Raw genomic sequence first — 22,005 nt, forward strand, 5'->3', positions numbered from 1 at the left:
CAGGTCCTTTCTGTGGACTTCCCCAGGATATCTGCCACAATCTCCTTATAGCACATTAAGGTTCAAACAAGTGTTGTGTTTCAGATACAATGCTTTCACAAAAATGAAGGCTGTACCAAGTCCTATCTTCTGTTCATCCATGTACTAACCTACATTCTGTCCCATCTAAGCAATATTGTCATTTCAGTTTCTCATCCTTTTCAACTCTCTCTGTGGCTTCCCCTTCACAACTGTAATCTGCAGCTTCCTAAGGCAGTATTAGATCTCTTAAACTCAACCCAGTTTCTGATTAGCCCACCAGAGGTTGCTGAAGTTCAAAGTAAATGTATTATTAAAGTTACCTTATACTACCTTTAGATTTGGTTTTTTTGCAAGCATTTACAGGAAAAATAAAAAATACTGTATACTCGAATTTATGAAAAAACTATACATAAACAGACAAAGGCTGACAAATAACCAAAGTGCAAAAGAAGACAAACTGTGCAAATAAAGAAATAACAACTAAGAACATGAGTTGAAAGTGAGTCAGAATTTTCTAACTGTGCAATCACACTGGGCTGAAGTGAGACAGGTCATAGAATCACTTCAGAATGGTCGTCAGTGAGTGTCTGAATCCTGAACCATCTGCCTGTGCTGCCAACTTCAGGCAACTTTGGACTTTTATACCAGTATCTCTTTGAACTTCAATATTCCCTAAGGACCAATCATTCACAATATATATCCTACCTTTATTTTCATCCAAAATGCATCACCTCACACTTAACACGATTAAATTACATTTTCCATTCATCTGCCCTGCTTTCCAGCTAATCAATATCATTCTGGGACTTAAGTTTGCCCTTTTCTATAACAAACCCACTACCAATTTTGTGTCATCTGCACATTTGCTCATCATGCTTCCTACGTAGACATCCAAGTTGTTAATGTGTACAACTAACAGTGCAGGTCCCAGCACCCATCTCCGGTAGATGACTGGTTACAGAGCACTTTGGAGATGGGAAGCCTGAGGTATCTCTTTGGAATAGGAATAGGTAAACGCGGCAGAAGAGGCAAGGACAGCAAGGCTTATACCTGCACCAGATCACAAGTAACTGTTCTGTTACAGAATTGGTAAGTTTGCTTTTTCTCTGATAACACAGTAATTGCAAAAATAATTACTAATGACTTTGCACTAAATTGGTCTTTGTTTTTCTTGTTCTAATGCGGTTCTTGTAAAAATTTAATTAGTTTTTTCTTATGAATGCTGCTTATCTGATGCTATGTGCCTGTGGTGTAATTTTTCATTGCACCTGTGCATACATATGCTTGTGCATGTGACAATAAACTTGACTTTGACTTTGAATGTCTGAAATGCATAAGCATATAATCTTGTGCCTAGTTTAGGGTATTCTTTATCATAGAGTATGGAACACTGCAGCATAAAAACATGTCACTTGGCTCATCTAGTCCCTGCCAAACTATTATTTTACCCTGTTCCATCAACTTGCACCTGGACCATAGCCCTCCATACCCCTCTGATCCATGTACTTATGCAAATTTCTCTTGTATGTTGAAATCACACCCACATCCACCACTTACAGTAGAAATTTGTTTTACACTCTTACTGTCCTCTGAGTGAAGAAGTTTCTTCTCATGTTCCCTTTAAACATGTCACCTTTCACCCTTAGCCTGTGATCTCTGTACTAGTCTCAGGCTACTTCATTGGGGGAAAAAGCCTGCTTGTATTTACCCCATCTATATACCATGCCTAATTTGGTATACCTTTACCAAATCTCCCCTCATTCTTCTATGCCCTCATGCCAGGGTTTCCCAATCTGAGGTCCACAGACCACTTAGTTAATGGTAGGGGTCCATGGCATAAAAGAGATTGAAGCGCCTATTCTATGCTCTGGGGAATGAAGTTATAACCTATTCAACCTTTCCCTATGACTCAGGTCCTCAAGTCCTTGTAAATTTTCTCTGTGCTCATTCAATCACATTATCATTAGTAAATGGTCTATTAGCCAGATGTGGCTCTGTTTGTTGTGTCCAGATTTACCATAATTATTTCTGTTGTTAGACATCATGCAGAAATCTGTTATATGGATAAATACTAAATACCTGAAAGCCCAGTGTGATTACATGCACTCAATTAGAAAAATGCAACTTCATTCTCAGTGTTTGTTGAGGCAGTTCTGAAACATGGCCTTCCATTCCACTGAAGTCCATGGCTGTAGGAGTTCGGCACTCCTCTCCCTGCTGATTGGTCTGTGGCAACTGTCACCTAGGTAGAGTGCTGCCAGCTAGCAGGTGAGCATCTGTCAATCACTGCCCAGGCACACGTCCACAACTTCCAAACAAAAGCTACTCTCTGTTAGAAATCTCCAAAGATGGCAAACTGAAGGACTGAAAACAGTTGGAAAAGCCCAAGTCTTCAACGGTAAAATAAAAGTTTGATTATGTAGATATGCATCATCATGGACTCCTATCACTTCATTACTACCATCAAGGTAACAATGAAACAAAGGCATGTCTTCTCATTGGAGACACACTCTCTTCAGTCTTCAGATACTCACTCAGTGCTTCAGGAACAGCATATAAAGTTCAAAGTAAATTTATTATCAAAGTACCTATATGTCACCATATACAACCCTGAGATTTGTTTTCTTGCGGGCATTCACAGTAAATCCAAGAAACACAATAGAATCAATGAAAGACCTCACCCAGCATTACAAACAACCAATGTGCAAAAAAAAACAACAAACTGTAGATGCAAAAATAATTAAATTACAATGAATAAGCAATAAATAACGTGAACATGCAATGAAGAGTCCTTGAAAGTGAGTTGTTTGGTTGTGGGAATAGTTCAGCAGTGGAACAAGTGAAGTTGAAAGAACAAATATAATTTTTACTGAAACGGACGTTTCCTCCTTTGTGTTTGCTGATCCTTTATTTTTCTGTCTACATATCATAGTAATGCTGGCATCGTCTTGCCCACAGGGAGATGGGACTGGTGTATGTAGCATATACAGAGGACCGTTTGCTGATGAAAACTTCAAGATAAAACACCTTCATCCCGGTCTGTTGTCAATGGTAAGAGAGACTCGTGTTGTTTATGTAACATTTCAAGCATTTTTATTTTTAGGATTAAAGCTCCAAAACTGCATTCTATTTAATGTCTATGGTAACTATGTTTCTGTTCTAACAGGCAAACAGTGGCCCTAATACAAACGGGTGCCAGTTCTTTATTACCTGTGCTAAATGTGACTGGCTCGATGGGAAGCATATCGTTTTTGGTAAGGAATCTGCATCTCTCCACTTGGCAATATGATGGCAGCAGTTGTCCACAGAGTTAGCAAATCATAAACACCAAAGATTCCGGAAATCTTGGAAAGGAAGGGGGTAGTAGCCAAAATAAGAATGTGGGGAGAGGGGAAAGAGGACAAGCTGACAGGTGAGGGGAAGGGCAGGAGGAGATGAAGTAAAAAGACGGGAGGTAAAGGACGGAAGCAGATGGAATCTGATAGGAGAGTGGACGATGGGAGAAAGGGAAGAAGGTGTGGAAGCAGAGGGGGTAAAGTGCAGGTGCAGAGAAGGGAACCTGAGTGGGGAATGGAAAAAGAGAGAAGGAGGGAGGGTGCAGAAATTACAAGCAGTTAAAGAAATCAAGTAGCTGGATGCTTTCAGGACTGTCTGGGAGGGTGAAAATTCCATAGAGGTGGTCACACCCAGCGTTCAGGCTTCAGATGGTAGTTGTGTGACCAGCCAGGGAAGTAAGGTGAGTAAGCCATCAGTGCAGGGTTCCTCTGTGGTTATCCCCGTCAGCAACAAGTATGACTCTTTGGATACTGCTGTTGGGGATGATCTCTCGGGGCTCAGCAGGAAAGGGTAAAGTCAGGCAGAACGGTAGTGATTGGAGACTCGGTAGTTCGGGGGGCAAACAACAGATTCTGTAGCTGCAAAAGACAAGCCAGAATGGCGTGTTGCCTCTCAGATGCCAGAGTCCGGGATGTCTTGGAGCAGCTTCAGAAGGTTCTCAAGAGGGAGGGTGAGCAGCCAGAGGTCATGGTGTACATTGACACCAGTGTCATGGGTAGAAAGGGGGAAGAGGTCCTGTGCAGTGAGTATAGAGAGTTTGGAAAGAGGCTGGAGAGCAGAATCTCCAAGGTAGTAATCTCAGGATTACTCGCAGTGCCTTGTGCTAGTCAGGACAGGAATAGAATGATATTACAAAGAAGGTCATAGTTAGGAGCTTAACATCCAAGGATATACCTTGTAACAAATGAACAAGCACGTAGGCAGAGGTAGTGGTGTGGCTCTGTCGGTAAAAAAACAGTGAAATTAAATCCTTAGAAGAGGTGACATAAATTCAGAAAATGTAGAATCTTTGTGGGCAGAGTTAAGAAACTACAAGGGTAAAAAGACCCCTGATGGAGTTAAATACAGGCTCCCAAACAATGGCCAGGATCTGGGATGTAAATTTCATTGAAAAATAGAAAAAAAATGTAATAAAGGCAGTGTTATGACAGTAATTAGGGATTTCAATATACAGGTAGATTGGGAAAATTAGGTTGGTGCAGGATCCCAAGGGAAGGAATTTGTAGAGTGCCTTTGAAATGGCTTTTTAGAGCAGCTTATTGTTGACTCCACCAGGGAATGGCAATTCTGGATTGGGTGTTATGTTTTGACCCAGATTTGATTAGGGAGTTATGGTAAGGGAACCCTTGGGAAGCAGTGATCATAATATGATAGAATTCAACCTGCAGTTAGAGAAGGAGAAGATAAAGTCAGATGTATCAACATTAAAGTGGAGTAAAGAGAATTACAGAGGCAAGAGAGAGGAGCTGGCCAAAGTTGATTGGGAAGGCACACTAGCAGGAATGATTGCAGAGCAGCAATGGCTGGAGTTTCTGGGGGCAACACAGAAGGCACAGGATAGATGCATCCTAGAGATGGAGAAACGATTCTTCGTGCCACTGGATCCTGACTTCTGAGGCCGAGAGGTTGGGACCGTTTCTGTGCAAGGCTTTTCCACTTTAATATCTTTCACGCACTGGTTACATTGTGCAACAAGGTCAGCTGGTGGCACAGTGAGATCAGTGCTGGGCTCAAGAACAGAGGTTCTCGAGTTCGATCCAGTGACAGACCGCCCCCGAGCGCATTCTCCGTCTAGATTCTGGTTGATGTCGAGCTCGCAACTCAGCCTCATAAAAAACACTGCCACCCTACACAATGTAGTCTTCCTCGGACCCTGAGAGACAACCATATATAGAGATGGAGAAATATTCAAAAGAGGGGATGAGACAACCATGGCTGACAAGGGAAGTCAAATACAGCATGAAAAGCAAAAGAGAGGGTATATAGTAAAAAATTAGTAGGAAGTTAAAGGATTGGGAGGCTTTTAAAAAACAACAGAAGGCAAGTGAAAAACATAAAGAGAGACAATGAAATGTGAAGGTAAGCTAACTGATAAAATCTGATAAAAGCTACAAAAAGTTTTCTTAAATATATAAAGAATAAAAGAGATGAGAGTGGATATTGGACCAATGGGAAATGACGCTGAAGAAGTAGTAGTGGGAGGGGGGAGGGTAAAGAAATGACAGAGGAACTGAGTATGTATTTTGTGTTGGTCTTCACTGTAGAAGATACTAGCAGTCTGCCAGAAATTCAAGATGTGAGGGAGCAGAAGTGAATGTAGTTGCTATTACTCAGGGGAAGATGCTTGGGAAATTCAAAGGTCTGAAGGTAGGTAAGTCACCTGGATCAGATGGTGTACATCCCAGGGTGGTGAAAGAGGTGGCTAAAGAGATTGGGGAGGCATTAGTAATGATCTTTCAAGAATCACTATTTTCTGGAATAATTCTGGAGAATTGAACATTTGCAAATATCACTCCACTCTTTAAGAAGGGAAGTAGGCAGAAGGCAGGAAATTATAGGCCAGTTAACCTGACTTCAATGGTTGGGAAGATGTTGGAGTCGATTGTCAAGAATGAGGTTTTGGGGTACTTGGAGATAAGTGATAAAGTAGGCCAAAGTCAGCATGATTTCCTTAAGGGGAAACCTTACCTGACAAATCTGTTGGAAATCTTTGAGGAAATAACAGACAGGAAAGACAAAGGAAAATCGGTGGATGGTGTGTACTTGGATTTTTCAGAAGGCCTTTACAAAGTGACACACATGAGTCTGCTTAACATGTTAAGAGCCTATGGTATTACAGGAAAGATGCTAACACGGAAAAAAGATATGCTGACTGGCAGGAGGCAAAGAGTTAGAATAAAGGAGGCCTATTCTGGTTGACTACCAATGACTAGTGGTGTTCCACAGGGGTCAGTGTAGGGACTGCTTTTCACGTTATATGTCAGTTATTTGGATAACAGAATTGATGGTTGAGTTGAATTGTTCTCTGGTCTTGGCAATTTATTTGTAAAAGTTTAATCACCATACAAGGGGACATCATCAGTCCACTGTTGTTTGTGGTGTGTCCTCCGAATGTTTGACCTTTATATACTTTTCAATCAGCCGATTGGTGATAAACTCGTTGGAGTTTAGAAGAGTGAGAGGGTGGACTCATTGAAACTTATCAAATATTAAAAGATCTGGACAGAGTAGATGTGGGGAGGACATTTCCTATAGTGGGGGAGTCCAGGACCAGAGGGCACATCCTCAGAATAGAGGGACATCCATTTAGAACGGAGATGAAGAGGAATTTCTTTTGCCAGAGGGTGATGAAGCCGTGGAATTCATTGCCACAGGTGGCTGTGGAGGCCAAGTCATTGGGGGTATATTTAAAGCAGAGGTTGTTAGGTATTTGATTAGTAAGGGCATCAAAGGGTATGGGGAGAAGGCAGGAGAATAGTTGAGAAGGGTAATAAATCAGCCATGGCGGAATGATGAAGCAGGCTCAGTGGGCCAAATGGTCTAATTCTGCTCCTTTGTCATATGGTTTTCTGGTCTAAGTCGATGTTCCACTTGAGTGTGGTCTCATTGTGGCAGTAGAGGACTGCCACATGGCAGACTGATATATGGGAATGGAAAGTTGAATTGAAATGGGTAGCCACCAGAAGATCCTACCTTCTATGGTGGATCAATCTAATGCTTCCTTCCTACCTATCACTCGATTTTTCTATCATTTATGTGCCTATTGAAAAATCTCTTAAAAGTCTGTAATGTATTTGCCTCTGACATCCCCCACCCCCCACCATACTACCCTCCAACCACCTTAAACTTATGCTCCCTTGTCTCAGCAATTTTCACCCTGGGAAAATGTCTCTGTCTACTCGATCTTTGCTTCTTGTCATCTTCTACGCCTCTATCAAGTCACCCCTCATCCTCCTCTCCAAAGAGAAAAGCCCCAGCTCACTCAACCTATCCTCACAAGACTGGATAGAGCAGTATCAGCAAGGTGTTCAGGGTGGTAAAGCTGCCTCTGGGTCTTTCACAGAAACACTGCCTCGCCTGTAAGGTTATCAATAAAGCCTTGATATTTCATTTAGTCTTTTTGCAAACTATTTTGAAAATCATCCCCTCCCCCACCCACCTGGCTTTACCTATCACTTTCTATCTTGTACTCCTTCCCCTCACCCCCACCTTCTTATTCTGTCTACATCTCCCCTCTTTTCCAGTCCTGAAGAAGGGTCTTGGCCCAAAACGTCCTTGTTTGTTTATTTCCATAGATGCTGCCTGGCCTGCTCAGTTCCTCCAGCATTTGTGTGTGTTGCACTGAAAATAGTTTCTTTTTTTTAATCCAGGTAAAATAGTTGACGGATTGCTCGTAATGAGAAAAATAGAGGTTAGTAATGATTTGTTTGAATATTTTCATAGCTGAGAAGCAAATAATGTCATGAAGTTCAATGTTTGCTCTGCAAGTTGTTTACATTCTATCTGCTGCAAATATTTTTACTTTATATCTAATGTGCACTTAAGCTTAAAATAAACTGCAGGGTTTTTTGTAAGGAATATGCAGCCTCGAAGCAAGGTGCTTTACGATGCCTGTTCTTCTCCACTTCATTAAACGTACACAGGTATGACTCAACAAGGTGTGTGCTCTCCGACAAACTGGGATTAGCCACAAAGGAATTTTTCGGCATCTGTTGTCAGTTTCACACCCAGGCGGACATAATAGTACAAAAAGATAGACCTTGTCAAATCTCAACACATTCCCTCTACAAATCTTTGAGCAATAAACCATAATACATAGGAGCAAAACTGAGCCATTCAGCCCATTGAGTCTGCTCTGCCATTACATCATAGCTGATTTATTATCCCTCTTAACCCCATTCTCCTGCCTTCTCCCTGAAATCTTTGATGCCCTGACTAATCAAGAACCTGTCAACCTCCACCTTAAATATACCTAGTGAGCTGGCCTGCACAGCCGTCTGTGACAATAACTTCCACAGATTCACCATCCTCTCGCTCGGGTTCCCAGCCTTTTTTATGCCATGGCCCAACACCATTAAGTAATACTTTCTAGCTAAAGAAATTAAGCCTCATCTCTGTTCTAAATGGACGTCCCGCTATTTAGACGCTGTGCCCTCTGGTCCTAGATTCCTTCACCCCAACCCACACACTATAGGAAACATCCTATCCACATCTACTCTGTCTCAACCTTTTAGTATTTGATAGGTTTCAGTGAGGAAAAAATGACTGGAGCTCTTGCCATTTGTATTTGCAATGACTGAAGAAAGAAGTATTTACTGTTGCTACAAAATGAAAGTGACAATGACATCTGAAACATAGAAAAGCTGCAGCACAATACAGGCCCATCGGCCCACAAAGCTGTGCCGAACATGTCCTTAGCTTAGAACTACCTAGGCCTACCCATAGCCCTCTATTTCTCTAAGCTTCACATACCTATCCAGGAAGACCCTATCATTTCCACCTCCACCACTGCCGCTGACAGCCCATTTCACCACTCTCTGCGTAAAAAAACTTACCCCTGACATTTTCTCTGTATCTACTTCCAAGCACCTTAAAACTATGCCCTCTTGTGCTAGCCATTTCAGTGTTGGGGAAAAGCCTCTGACTATCTACACAATCAACGCCTCTCATTGTCTTGTACACCTCTATCAGGCCACCTCTCATCCTCTGTCACTCCAAGGAGAAAAGGCTGAGTTCACTCAACCTATTTTCATAAGGCATGCTCCCCAATCCAGGCAACATCCTTGTAAATCTCCTCTGCACCCTTTCTATGGTTTCCAAGTCCTTCCTGTAGTGAGGTGACCAGAACTGAGCACAGTACTCCAAGTGAGGTCTGACCAGAAGCAGCTTACCGACTGCATGTCGTTATTTCAGTGCTGTGTGTAGCACATCACTACGTTGGTGACCCCAATGGTCCAAACGGTATTTGGACCAAAGATGACCGACTCTTCATCTGTTCACGCAGTTTCGCTAAAACTACTGACTTTCTGGATGCTGCAACCACGCGTGTGGTTTAGCCAAGCAGAAGCCCAGTTCCAGATTCGGCAGATCTCTTCTGATTCCACACGTTACTATCACGTGGTGAGCGCCCTTGACCAGGAGACGGCCGCCCAGGTTCCGGATTTCATACAGTCGCCCCTGGAAGAAGGCAAATATGAAGCATTCAAAGCGCTGCTCATTGAGACCTTTGGCCTCTCACGGCGTGAGCGAGGTGCCAGCCTGCTTCACCTGGACAGTTTGGGAGACAGGCTGCCATCAGCATTGATGAACGAGATGCTGGCCCTGTCTGACAGACACAAGCCCTGCATGTTCGAGCAAGCGTTCCTAGAGCAACTGCCCAAGGACGTACATCTGCTGCTGGCCAACGCAGATTTCAGTGACCCCCGGAAGGTGGCGGCCTGGGCAGACGTGCTGTGGAAAGCCAAGAGGGAGAGCGTGGCCTCCGTTGGTCAGATTACCAGGCCACGCGCCCAACAGCGGACCAGACCAGGCCCAGCAGGGGGGTGCACACAACACAGAGGCAGGATTGAGGAGGCCAGTGAACAGTGGTGTTTCTACCACCAGCGGTGGGGCACAAAAGCCCGCCGTTGTCGCCCGCCCTGCAAGGGCCAGGGGCAGCTGCTGCTAATGACTATGGCGGCTGGCCACCAGGACAGCCTCTTGTATGTCTGGGACAAATAGTCGGGACGCCGCTTCTTGGTCGACACCGGAGCGGAGATCAGCGTCTTGCCCCCGATGGGGTACGACACCCGCAACAGGAAGCCGGGACCCACCCTGAGGGCCGCAAACGGCGGCACGATACAGACCTACGGCACCCACACAGTGCAGCTGCAGTTCGGCGCCAGCCGGTTCACGTGGGACTTCACACTGGCCACCATGGCCCAACCACTCCTGGGGGCGGATTTCTTGTGAGCTCACAGCCTGCTGGTTGACTTGCAAGGGAAAAGACTGGTACATGCCGAGACTTTCCAGACATTCTCCCTGGGTGAAGCCAAGTTGCCGGCCCCACGCCTGGACTCCATCACACTGTCGGACAACGAATTCACCAGAATCCTGGTGGACTTTCCATCGATTCTGGCACTGCAGTTCACGGCAGCCATGCCCAGACACGGGGTTCAGCACCACATCCTGACCAAGGGACCACCCCTCCACGCCCGCGCACGAAGGCTCCCCCCGGCGAAGGAGGAGTTCAAGAGGATGGAGGAATTGGGGATTGTACGGAGGTCCGACAGCCCATGGGCCTCCCCCCTGCACATTGTGCCCAAAGCAGCTGGGGGTTGGAGACCATGCGGCGACTACCGCAGACTGAACGAGGCTACAACTCCAGACCGCTACCCCGTGCCGCACATACAGGACTTTGCAGCAAACCTGCATGGGGCAAGAATCTTTTCCAAAGTAGACCTCGTCCGGGGATACCATCAAATCCCGGTGCACCCTAAAGACATCCCCAAAACAGCACTCATCACCCCGTTCGGCCTGTTCGAGTTCCTCCGAATGCCGTTCAGCCTGAAGAATGCCGCACAGACATTCCAGCGGCTAATGGATGTGGTGGGACACGACCTGGACTTCGCATTCATCTATTTGGACGACATCCTTATAGCCAGCAGTAGTCGCCAGGAGCATCTGTCCCACCTCCGCCAGCTCTACTCCCGCCTGAGTGATTTCGGCCTCACGATCAACCCGGCCAAATGCCAGTTCGATCTTGATACCATCAACTTCCTGGGCCACAGGATTACCAAAGACGGGGCAACACCTCTGCCCGCCAAGGTAGATGTGATCCGCCACTTTGCCCGGCCCAACACGGTCAAAGGCCTGCAGGAGTTCGTTGGTATGGTGAACTTCTACCACCGTTTCCTCCCCTCAGCAGCCCGAATCATGCGCCCTTTGTACACCCTGATGTCGGGTAAAGGCAAGGACATTACTTGGGACGAGGAGGCTGCGGCCGCTTTCGTTAAAGCCAAGGAAGCCTTGGCAGATGCCGCGATGCTGGTGCACCCCAGAACGGACATTCCGACCGCCCTCACAGTGGATGCATCCGACACAGCAGTCGGTGGGGTGCTGGAGCAGCTCATCGAGGGGCGCTGGCAACCCCTGGCGTTCTTCAGCAAGCACCTACGACCACTCAAACTCAAGTACAGTGCTTTTGACTGGGAGCTGTTGGCACTGTATCTGGCAATCCAGCATTTCAGGTACTTCTTAGAAGGCAGGCCATTCACCGCATTCACGGACCACAAACCGTTGACCTTCGCGTTCACGAAGGTGTCCGATCCCTGGTCGGCTCGCCAGCAGCAACATCTGTCCTACATCTCCAAGTACACGACGGACATCCAGCATGTCTCGGGAAAGGACAACGTCGTGGCGGATGCACTCTCCAGACCAGCTGTCCAGGCCCTGTCCCTGGGGGTGGACTATGCAGCACTGGCGGAGGCGCAGCAGGCAGACGACGAGATGCCCAGCTACAGGACCACAGTCTCGGGTTTGCAGCTGCAAGACTTTCTTTAGGCCCAGGTGATAGGACCCTCCTGTGTGACGTGGCTACCGGTCAACCTCGCCCCATCGTCCTGGCAGCCTGGAGGCGGCGAGTTTTCGATTCCATACACGGTTTGGCGCACCCATCTATCAGGACAATTGTCTGGCTGGTCTCCAGCAAGTTCGTGTGGCACGGTCTTCGCAAGCAGGTCAGTGAATGGGCCAGAACGTGCGCGCAGTGCCAAACAGCCACGGTGCAGCGGCACACTAAAGCCCCGCCGCAGCAGTTCGAACCCACCCACCGGAGGTTCACCCACATTCATGTGGATATTGTGGGCCCCCTACCAGTGTCCCGAGGAGCACGGTACCTCCTAACTATGGTAGACCGGTTCACGAGGTGGCCAGAGGCGGTCCCGCTCACTGACACATCTGCCGATTCCTGCGCCCGAGCACTGATTGCAACCTGGGTAGCACGCTTCAGGGTACCGGCCCACATTACCTCCGACAGAGGCGCCCAGTTCACCTCCAGCCTGTAGTCGGCTGTGGCCAGCCTGTTGGGAACGCAGCTACACCACACAACTGCCTACCACCCACAGTCGAACGGACTGGTGGAACGCTTCTACGGTCACATGAAGTCAGCTCTCATGGCCCTCCTGAGAGGACCTAACTGGGTGGACGAGCTTCCCTGGGTCCTGCTTGGAGTTCGCACAGCGCCCAAAGAGGATCTGCATGCCTTGTCGACCGAGTTGGTGTACGGCGTGCCCCTGGCCGTCCCAGGAGAGTTCATACCAGCCCCAAGGGGGCAAGAGGAAGAACCCGCAGCAGTCCTGGACAGGCTATGCGAAAGGCTCGGCAACCTGGCCCCCGTACCAACTTCACAGCACGGACAGACCCCGACCCATGTGCCCAAAGACCTGCAGAACTGTAAGTTTGTGTTTGTACAAAGGGGCGGACACCAAGCACCACTACAGCGGCCGTACGAGGGGCCATTCAAGGTGATCAACAACAACGGGTCCACGTACGTTCTGGACATTGGGGGAAAGAGGAGGTTTTCATGGTGGACCGACTCAAACCAGCCCATGTGGACTTGGCGCAGCCGGTCGAGGTTCAGGCATCGTGGCACAGAGGCAGACCTCCCAAACTGAGGCTGATCCAAACTGTGGACATTGGGGGGGGTTATGTGGCGACCCACTTTCTGCGCAGGCAAACCGGCTCACAAATAGCCAGCGCACGGGGAGAGACTTTGGTAATGCACCTCTGATGTCATTTCCGCCCGGAGAGGACGGGCGCTAGGGATTAAATGCCAGCGCCGCGAAGTTTGAATAAACTAGTCTCGAAACGGCTTACCGACTGCGTATCGTTATTTCAGCACTGTGTGTAGCACACCACTACAGCAGCTTCTTTTTAACTGATAAGAGTGCTGAATGGATCCCGACCCGGATCTGGGCTGTACCTTCCAAATATCCGGACCTGGCTCTCAGTTTTTTTGTGCACTACCTTAATTACCCTTTTCTATTTTTTATTATGATTTATAATTTAAATTTTTTAAATTTTATTATATTTACTATTGATTTGTACTCCAGGGAGTGCGAACTGCAGAATCAAATATCGCTGTGATGATTGTATGCTGTAGTATCAATTGTTTGGCGACAATAAAGTAAACTAAACTAAACATTTCTCTACCTTCTACCTGCAGAATGTTCCCACAGGCCCCAGCAATAAACCCAAGCTTCCTGTGGTGATTGCCCAGTGTGGAGAGATGTAGAGTGAGCTGACGAGAGAAGGGCATCCTCTCCGTGCTGCACCGCACTGAGAGAGGCTTACAGTATGAGCTGCATACTCCTCAGCTGGGAAAACAGCAAGTGGCTGATCAGGCTGATGTGGATGCTTTCCACTTCATCAGAAAGAAATTTTATGTACTACGTACATCAGCTAGCTCAAACCATATTTTTATTGATGTAACTATTTGATGCCTAGTCTTAAACCTAATCAGTCGCAGTATATCAACACAGCCGGCTTTTGATTTGATACAGACATGCACTACCCTTCCTTTTTCCAAGTAAAATATTGGTTTACTCGCCTTTGTGACAAGTTTAAAAATCTTAGATTTTGATTTTGAAGTAGTCTGCTCGCTGTGAGAGATAAAATAAATTACAATAGAAAGTGGCTTATTGGAGTTCTTATTAACTGTAATTTTTATTACACATTCAGTTACGTTAACAGTTTTAATCAGACCAGTTTTTTGAAGAACCCTTTATGTATTTTGTATGAAAATAAATGTAAAAGGCTTTTGACTGCGGTGTTTATCGGCAGTGATTGGTGTAATTTGCAGTCTGCTTCATCACACGGAGTCCTTTCTGTGAAGTTTTAATGCACCAATCCCATGTGTGCAGACAGTCTAGGGCAGGGGTGGCCAACCTTTTACATTCCATGCAACAAGTTTTTTCACGCATGAGTTCAGATGTGCCATACAACTCTTGTGCCCCGCAATTCTTGTAAAAATGTGTTAATATAGAACCTGTGCATGAAATAATCGCATCTGAACTCGTGCGTGAAAAAATTGACGCATAGGATGTAAAAGGTTGGCCACCCCTGGTCTAGGGTATGTGCGCATGCACGTGGACAGTCCAGTGCTTCTAGGTGTGTGCATGGACAATCCTATATGAGTGTGTGTGTTCGTGTGGACAGTCCAGTGTGTGTGTGTGTGGATAATCCCGCATGAATGTGTTCATGTGTGTGTGTTCGTGTTCGTATGGACAGTCCAGTGTGTGTGTGGATAATCCCCTATGAGTGTGTGTGCACGCGCATGCCCTGATAGTCCAGTATGTGTGGACAAACACTGAATTTTATTTGTGATATTTATTGCAAAACCATCATAGCGGCTGGATTTCTGATTGAAGTTCAGACAATGGCAGCAAGAAAGGATCCGCTCCAAAATCACAGGGTTGCAGTGTGTTCAAATGTGCTGATAAACACATCAAGTCCAAACTCAGCAAACTCGAGGAAATCCGCAGATGCTGGAAATTCAAGCAACACACACAAAATACTGGTGGAACGCAGCAAGTCAGGCAGCATCTATAGGGAGAAGCACTGTCGACGTTTCAGGCCGAGACACTTCGTCAGTCCTGACGAAGGGTCTCGGCCCAAAACGTCGACAGTGCTTCTCCCTATAGATGCTACCTGGCCTGCTGAAGTCCAAACTCAGGTTGGAGAAGCAACACCTCGTGTTCATACCCTCCAACCTGATGGCATGAAGATCGATTTCTCTAACTTTCTGTATTCACTCCTCCCTCCCCACCCCTGCTTTTTCATTTGCCTTTCTGGGTATAGCATGGTAGCATTGCGGTTTGCATAATGCATTTCGGGTTCAATTCCTGTCACTCTCCATAAGGAGTTTGTAATCTCTCCCTGTGACTATGGCTTTCCTCCATGGGTTCCAGTTTCCTCCCGCATTCCAAAGACATATGGTTAGGAGTAGTAAGTTGGGGGTTTTATAGTTGGCTATCCACTTGATCTACGACTCTTATACACCTCTATCAAGTCCCCTTTCATCCTCTTATCTCTCCAAAGAGAAAACCCCTAACTGGATCAACCTACCCTCATAAAGACAAGTTCTCCAATTCAAGTAAATCATAAACATGAGATACTGCATATGCTGGAAAACCAGAGCAACAGATGCACACAATGCTGGGAGAATTCAGCAGGAGAGTCGGCATCTATGGAGGGGAATAAACAGTCGACATTTTGGCTAGTTAATCTCTGAACCCTCTCGAAAGTTTCCACATCCTACTTATAATCAGGCAACCAGAACTGAACACAATGTTCCAATTTTTATAGAGCTGCAACATTACTTCTCAGCTTTGTTAATTAAAGAGAAATGGGCTTTGGAATGTTCTAGTTTGCATGAGTCCTTATTCATGACGGAAGGAGAGAACCTTCTGTAGCTGAGGATGCCATTCCTGCTAACTGTGACACAAGGATAAATCTACAGCCATTATAGTGGGTAATGGTGAAAGTCATTGTTTTTTTCTTAAGGTGGGATCATTGTGTGGGTACAGACACCAAATGGAAGAGAATTTCATGGGAAAGTTCTAGTGTAAGGGGTTCCAAAGGGTCTAAAACAGGGCAATTCCTTGGTGCAAGAGGAGGGTGAGAGAAAGAGACGGGGAGAATCTTCTCTTAGTGGTAGAGTTGAGAAGATAAGGGCAAGTTGGGGGGTTTGTGAGTACATTGGGAGAGAGATGGCTGCATAGAAGTTTGTCAGCGTTCTGCACCTCGGCTCGTTCAGTAGATGGTGAGTATAGTGTGTTTTCTGTACTGCTTACTTCATTAATCATTTGTTTCCCTTTTCTAAGTTTAAAGTAAATTTATTATCAAAGTATATACATGTGCATAAAGTACAAATCTCGGAGTTGTATATGGTGAGTACTTTGATAGTAAATTTACTTTGAACTTTGATGAAATTATCTGGATGTTGTGCAAGTTTTTCCACTTCTGCAGTACTGTACATGTGATCATAAACTACCCTGCACGTTTCATATAACTAATAAAAGTGATTTCTTGTGATTTAACCTGCGTACAGTGCCTTCTTTGAGACTGCATAAACAAATACTTATTGCTGAATCAGGAAAGAACACAATGAATTTTAAAATAATTTTTGTTACACCTAGTTCAGTAAAATGGACGTTGGACCTCACAATGTATCTCATTTTGACCTTGTACTCTATTGTCTCCCTGCAGTGCACTTTCTCTGTAGCTGTTACACTGTATCCTACATCCTGTTAGTTTGTTAGGTCAATTCACCGAGGTGATGAACTTATCTATCCACAATAGTATGCAGAGATAGTATACTTCGGTACGTTTAATAATAGACCAATTTTTTCATTAATATTGAAAAATATTGCTGAGACCCCACTTGGTAAATTTGTTTCATTTTAAGCACTAAATATCCATCATGGTTCAAGGTTCAGGAACAGTTAATACCCCTCAACCATCAGGCTCTTGAGCCAAAGGAGATAACTTCATTCACCACAGTACTGAACTGATTCCATAACCTATGGACTCACTTTCAAGGACTCTTCATCAAATGTTCTGGATATTTATTTATTTTTGTATTTGCATACCTTGTTGTTTTTTACACATTGGTTTTCTGCCTGTCCTGTTGGGTGAGATCGTTTATTGATTCTATTGTGTTTCTTGTATTCACTATGTATGCCACAGAAAAATTAATCTCAGGGTTGTATATGGTGACATGCTATGTACTTGGGTAATAAATTGAACTTTGATGAAATTATCTATGCAAGTTTCACTACTTCAGTACTCGTGACCATAATAAACCAACTTATTTTACTAAAAGTTTCACTTGTTTTAATATTGGAAATTGCCATTGAGACCCTAGGAAAGTTTGTTTTCTTTTCAGTGTTCAAGCTCCATGCTGGCATAATGTCCAATATATTACATCTCTACATCATTGGTTTTACTTTGAGAGTGTTGTTTGTCATGTTCGGAGACAGACTGCTGGCCAGTGCAGTTTGTTTGTGTGATCCAGTGGTAGTCACACAGGAGTTGTAATTCTCAATGTGCACACTGTACCATCAATTCAAGATACAAGATTGTTTAATGTAATTTCCAGTTCACAAGTGTAAAGGGGAACAAGGTAATTTTCTGCCCTCACCAGCAGAATTAGACCATTTGGCCCATCAAGTCTGCTCTGCCATTTGATCATGGCTGATCAATTTCCCTCTTAACCCCAATCTCCTGCCTTCTCCCTGTATCCCTTCATGTCCTGAACAATCAAGAATTTATCAACCTCTGCCTTAAATGCACCTAATGACCTGGCCTCCTCAGAAGCTTATGGCAACAAATTCCACAGATTCACCACGCTCCGGCTAAAGAAATTTCTGCTTAACTCTGTTCTAAAAAGACCCCCCTCTATTCTGAGTATGTTCTCTGGTCTTAGACTCTCCATCAGAATCAGGTTTATTATCACCCACATGTGACATGAAATTTGTAAATTTTGCAACACCATTTCAATGCAATACTACATAATATAGAAGAGAAAAAATAATAAATAAAATAATCATAATAAATAAATAAGTAAATCAATTACAATATAGGTATATTGAGTAGATTAAAAATGTGCAAAAATCAGAAATACTGTATATTTTAAAAGTGAGGTAGTGTCCAAGGGTTCAATCTCCATTTAGGGATCGGATGGTAGAGGGGAAGAAGCTGTTCCTGAATCGCTGAGTGTATGCTTTCAGGCTTCTGTACCTCCTATCTGATAGTAACAGTGAGAAAAGTGCATGTCCTGGGTGCTGGGGGTCCTTAATAATGGACGCTGCCTTTCTGAGACACCGCACCCTAAAGATGTCCTGGGTACTTTGTAGGCTAGTGCCCAAGATAGAGCTAGTCCCAACATATCGATGTGCCTTCCACAGTGAAGACTGATGCAAAATACTCCATCCGCCATTTTGTTGTCCCTTATTACTCCCTCTCCAACATCATTTTCCAGCAGTCCGATATCCACTCTACCTCTCTTTACACTTTCTGTATCTGAATAATCTTTTGGTATCCTCTTTATCATTACTGGCTAGCTAACTTCCATATTCCACTTTTACCATCCTAATGCCTTCTGTTGGTTTTTAAAAGCTTCCCAATCCTCGAACTTCCCACTAATTTTTGCTCTTTTATATTCCCTCTCGTTGGCTTTGACTTCTCTTGTTAGCCACGGTTGTGTCATCTTACCTTTAGAATGCTGCTTCCACTTTGGGATGTATGTATCCTGTGCCTTCCAAATTGCTTCCAGAAATTCCAGCCATTGTTGCTCTGCCATCATCCCTGCCAGTGTTCTTTTCCAATCAATTCTGGCCAATTCTTCTCTCATGCTCTTAATAGTTGGTGTTTTAAAGCCTCCCAATCCTCTAACTTCCCACTAACTTTTGCTGTATTATATTCCCTCTCTTTTGCTTTTATGTTGGCTTTGACTTCTCTTGTCAGCCATGGTTGTGTCACCCTGCCTTTAGAATACTAATGCCTTTTAAATTGTTCCCAGAAATTCCAGCCATTGCTGTACTGCTGTCACCCTTGCTACTGACCCCTTCCAATCAACTTTGGCCAGCTCCTGTCTTGTGCTCTGTAATTCCCTTTACTCCACCATAATACTGATACACTTGACTTTAGCTTCTTCCACTCAAATTACAGGGCAAATTCCATCATATTGTGATCATTGTCCCCTAGGGTTCCTTTACCTTGAGCTCTCTAATCAAATCTGGTTCACTACACAACACCCAGTCCTGTATAGTTGATTCTCTAGTGGACTCAACCAGGAGTTGCTCTGAAAAGCAATCTCGTAGGCATTCTACAAATTCTCTCTATTGGGATCCAAAATCAGCACCAACCTGATTTTCCCAACCTACCAGCATATTGAAATCCCCCGTAACTATTGTAAAATTGCCCTTTTAACATGCATTTTCTACCTCTTGTGATTTGTAGCTGACATCCTGGAGACTGTTTAGAGGTTTGTAACTAACGTTTGCAGTTCATGTTGGCCGCTCTGACCACATCTCCATATGTTAATCCTGACTGCTGCTGAAAATGGGGAAACCATTCACGAGCACCATCACTGTATGGTCTAATGAGGCAATCTCCAAGCTTCAGGACTGTTTACAATACATTTTTTAACTTAATTCTGGTTTATAGAGACCAATCTTTGGTGTATCTCTGGACTGAAACCTTTTAAATAATTGTAAAATACATTTTGCCAAATAGTAATATCTGTGAAATGGCATATTAGGCCAATTAGATCAAAGACAATTAAAGATGGACAATAAACGATAAAAGAAACATTTCAAGCTACATGTGTAATTGAATTTCTCAGCATAAGTACTTGATGGTTCAATTGAAACATTCAGTGTCTTTCCTCTTAAAGATATTCTCACCAGCTGAAACTTGTAACGGATAAAATAGTTTGGGAAACAATAGAGGTTACAAAGTATCTATGTTACAGAGTAGCAAGATTTCCTTCATCTTTTCAATTGCCGACTGTATCTTTCATCTCATGAAAATTTCAACAGCCGTCCACATTTTTCAGATAATTTAGCATTGTGTATAAATTCAGGTCAGCCGATTTAGATTCAAGATACAAGATTGTTTGATGTCATTTCTAGTACACAAGTGCGAAGGAGAACAAAATAATTTTCTGCCCTCGTCATAAGACCATAAGATCAAAAGACTGTTGCAATAATAAAAAAAAACACAATAAATATAAATCCATGAGGTAGTTTATATACATAGGTTGATTGTACGTCCACAAAGTGATGCTGGGCACAGGAGTCTCTATATGTAAGGTGACTCAGCCAGGAAATGAGAAAGAAGTGGTTGGGGGTGTGGTGGGGTGGGTTAGTAGGTGGAAGTGTTGATTAGAAAGAACAGGTTTCCACTTGCTGATTGGGAATATGATTTTTCCTAAAGATCTTTGAAAGAACTGGAAAATAAGTTCCTGAAACTTAGTTTGAACAAGTGCTTTTTATTGGTGTTTTTTCCCAATATATTTTCATGAGCTGAATTTGTGAACTAAAGCTATGCTAGTTTCTTCTTCAGAGTTAGAAAAAAGGGTTTATAGAGAATTTATTACTGTGGCAGATTCAGTTTAAGAATATTGCTTTTCTGAATTAATGACTTTTTAAAGCATTTATAAGATTTTGTCCCAATAATTTATATTTGTTAGAGACTGCAATTCAGCAGATTGAGTCATAATACCCTCAATATTCCTTCCAGTTTTCCCAGTTAGAGAGTACAAACATGAAGGTACGCTCAGTGGCCAGGAGTGGATCCCAGTATGGTCTTCAGCCGCTGTAGCCCATCCACTTCAAGGTTCAATGTGTTGTGTGTTCACAGATGCTCTTCTGCACACCACTGTTGTAACGTGTGGTTATTTGAGTTACTGTCACCTTCCCGTCAGCTTGAAACAGTCTGGCCATTCTCCTCTGACCTCTCTCATTAATCAGGCATTTTAACCCACAGCTCTCTGCAGCTCTCTGAATGTTTTTTTGCTTTTTGCATCATTCTCTGTAAACTCTAGAGAGTGTTGTATATGAAAATCCCAGGAGATCAGCAGTTTCTGAGATACTCAAATAGGGGTAGGGGTTAGTGCGACAATATTACAGCTTGGGGGCATTCCAGAGTTCAGAGTTCAGTTCTGTTAGGAGTTTGTACATCCTCCATGTGAATGCATGACTTTCCTCCAGGTGCTTCAGTTCCCTCCCACACTCCAAAGACATGCTGGTTAGTAGGTTGATTGGTCATTGTAAACTGTCCTGTGATTAGACAAGGGTTAAACTGGTGGGTCGCTGGTGGTGTAGCTCACTAGGCCAGAATGACCTGTTCTGGGCTGTATCTCTAGATAAAATAAAATAAAATTTCTTTAGCCAGGGGGTGGTGAATCTGTGGAACTTAGTGTCACAGGTGGCTAAAATGTCAGTATGTAATTCAAGATTGTTTAATGTCATGTCCAGTACACAAGTGTAAAGGACAGTGAAATAATTGTTACTCATGATCTGATGCAGCCGAAAAGAACCACAATAAGATAATAATACTTTTCAAAAAGCACACAATAAATATAATTACATCAGATAGTTTATATACATAGATTGATTGTGTGTCCATAAAAAGACACTAGGCTGTACATAAGGTAAATAATAAAGTAGTGATGGAGTTAGTGGGTGGAGGTGTTGATCAGCCTTACTGCTTGGGGAAAGTAACTGTTTTTGAGTCTGGTGGTCCTGGTGTGGATGCTACGTAGCCTCCTCCCTGCTGGGAGTGGGATGAACAGTCCATGAGCAGGGTGAGTGGGATCCTTCATGATGTTACCCTTGATGATGTGGGATCCTTCATGGTGTGGCCCTTTTCCAGCATCTTTCTGTATATACAGTATGTCCTTGACGGCAAATAGGCTCTTGCCAGCAACGCGTTCGGAAAGTTTTGACTACCATTCCTGTCCGCCGCAGTGCAGTTCCCACACCAAGCAGCGATGCAGCATGTTAGGATGCCCTGCACTGCACATCTGTAGAATGACGTGAGTACAGATGTGCAAAGTCCGGCTCTCTTCAGCCTCCTCAAATGTAGAGGCATTAGTGAGCT

General features: G+C 44.3%; 1 protein-coding gene across 1 annotated transcript in view; it reads left to right on the forward strand.

The window, feature by feature from the left end:
• The window catches only part of ppih (peptidylprolyl isomerase H (cyclophilin H)), a 32,608-nt gene extending 18,449 nt beyond the window's left edge, over positions 1 to 14,159 (forward strand). The window contains exons 6-9 of the mRNA XM_073032349.1: positions 2,980 to 3,072; positions 3,188 to 3,275; positions 7,728 to 7,768; positions 13,562 to 14,159. Coding sequence (XP_072888450.1) covers positions 2,980 to 3,072; positions 3,188 to 3,275; positions 7,728 to 7,768; positions 13,562 to 13,630 — 291 coding nt within the window. The 3' untranslated portion in view covers positions 13,631 to 14,159. The remainder of the gene's footprint in view (positions 1 to 2,979; positions 3,073 to 3,187; positions 3,276 to 7,727; positions 7,769 to 13,561) is intronic.
• Positions 14,160 to 22,005: the final 7,846 nt, after the last annotated feature.

This window comes from Hemitrygon akajei, chromosome 29 (assembly GCF_048418815.1).
Source record: "Hemitrygon akajei chromosome 29, sHemAka1.3, whole genome shotgun sequence".
Lineage (NCBI taxonomy): Eukaryota > Metazoa > Chordata > Chondrichthyes > Myliobatiformes > Dasyatidae > Hemitrygon > Hemitrygon akajei.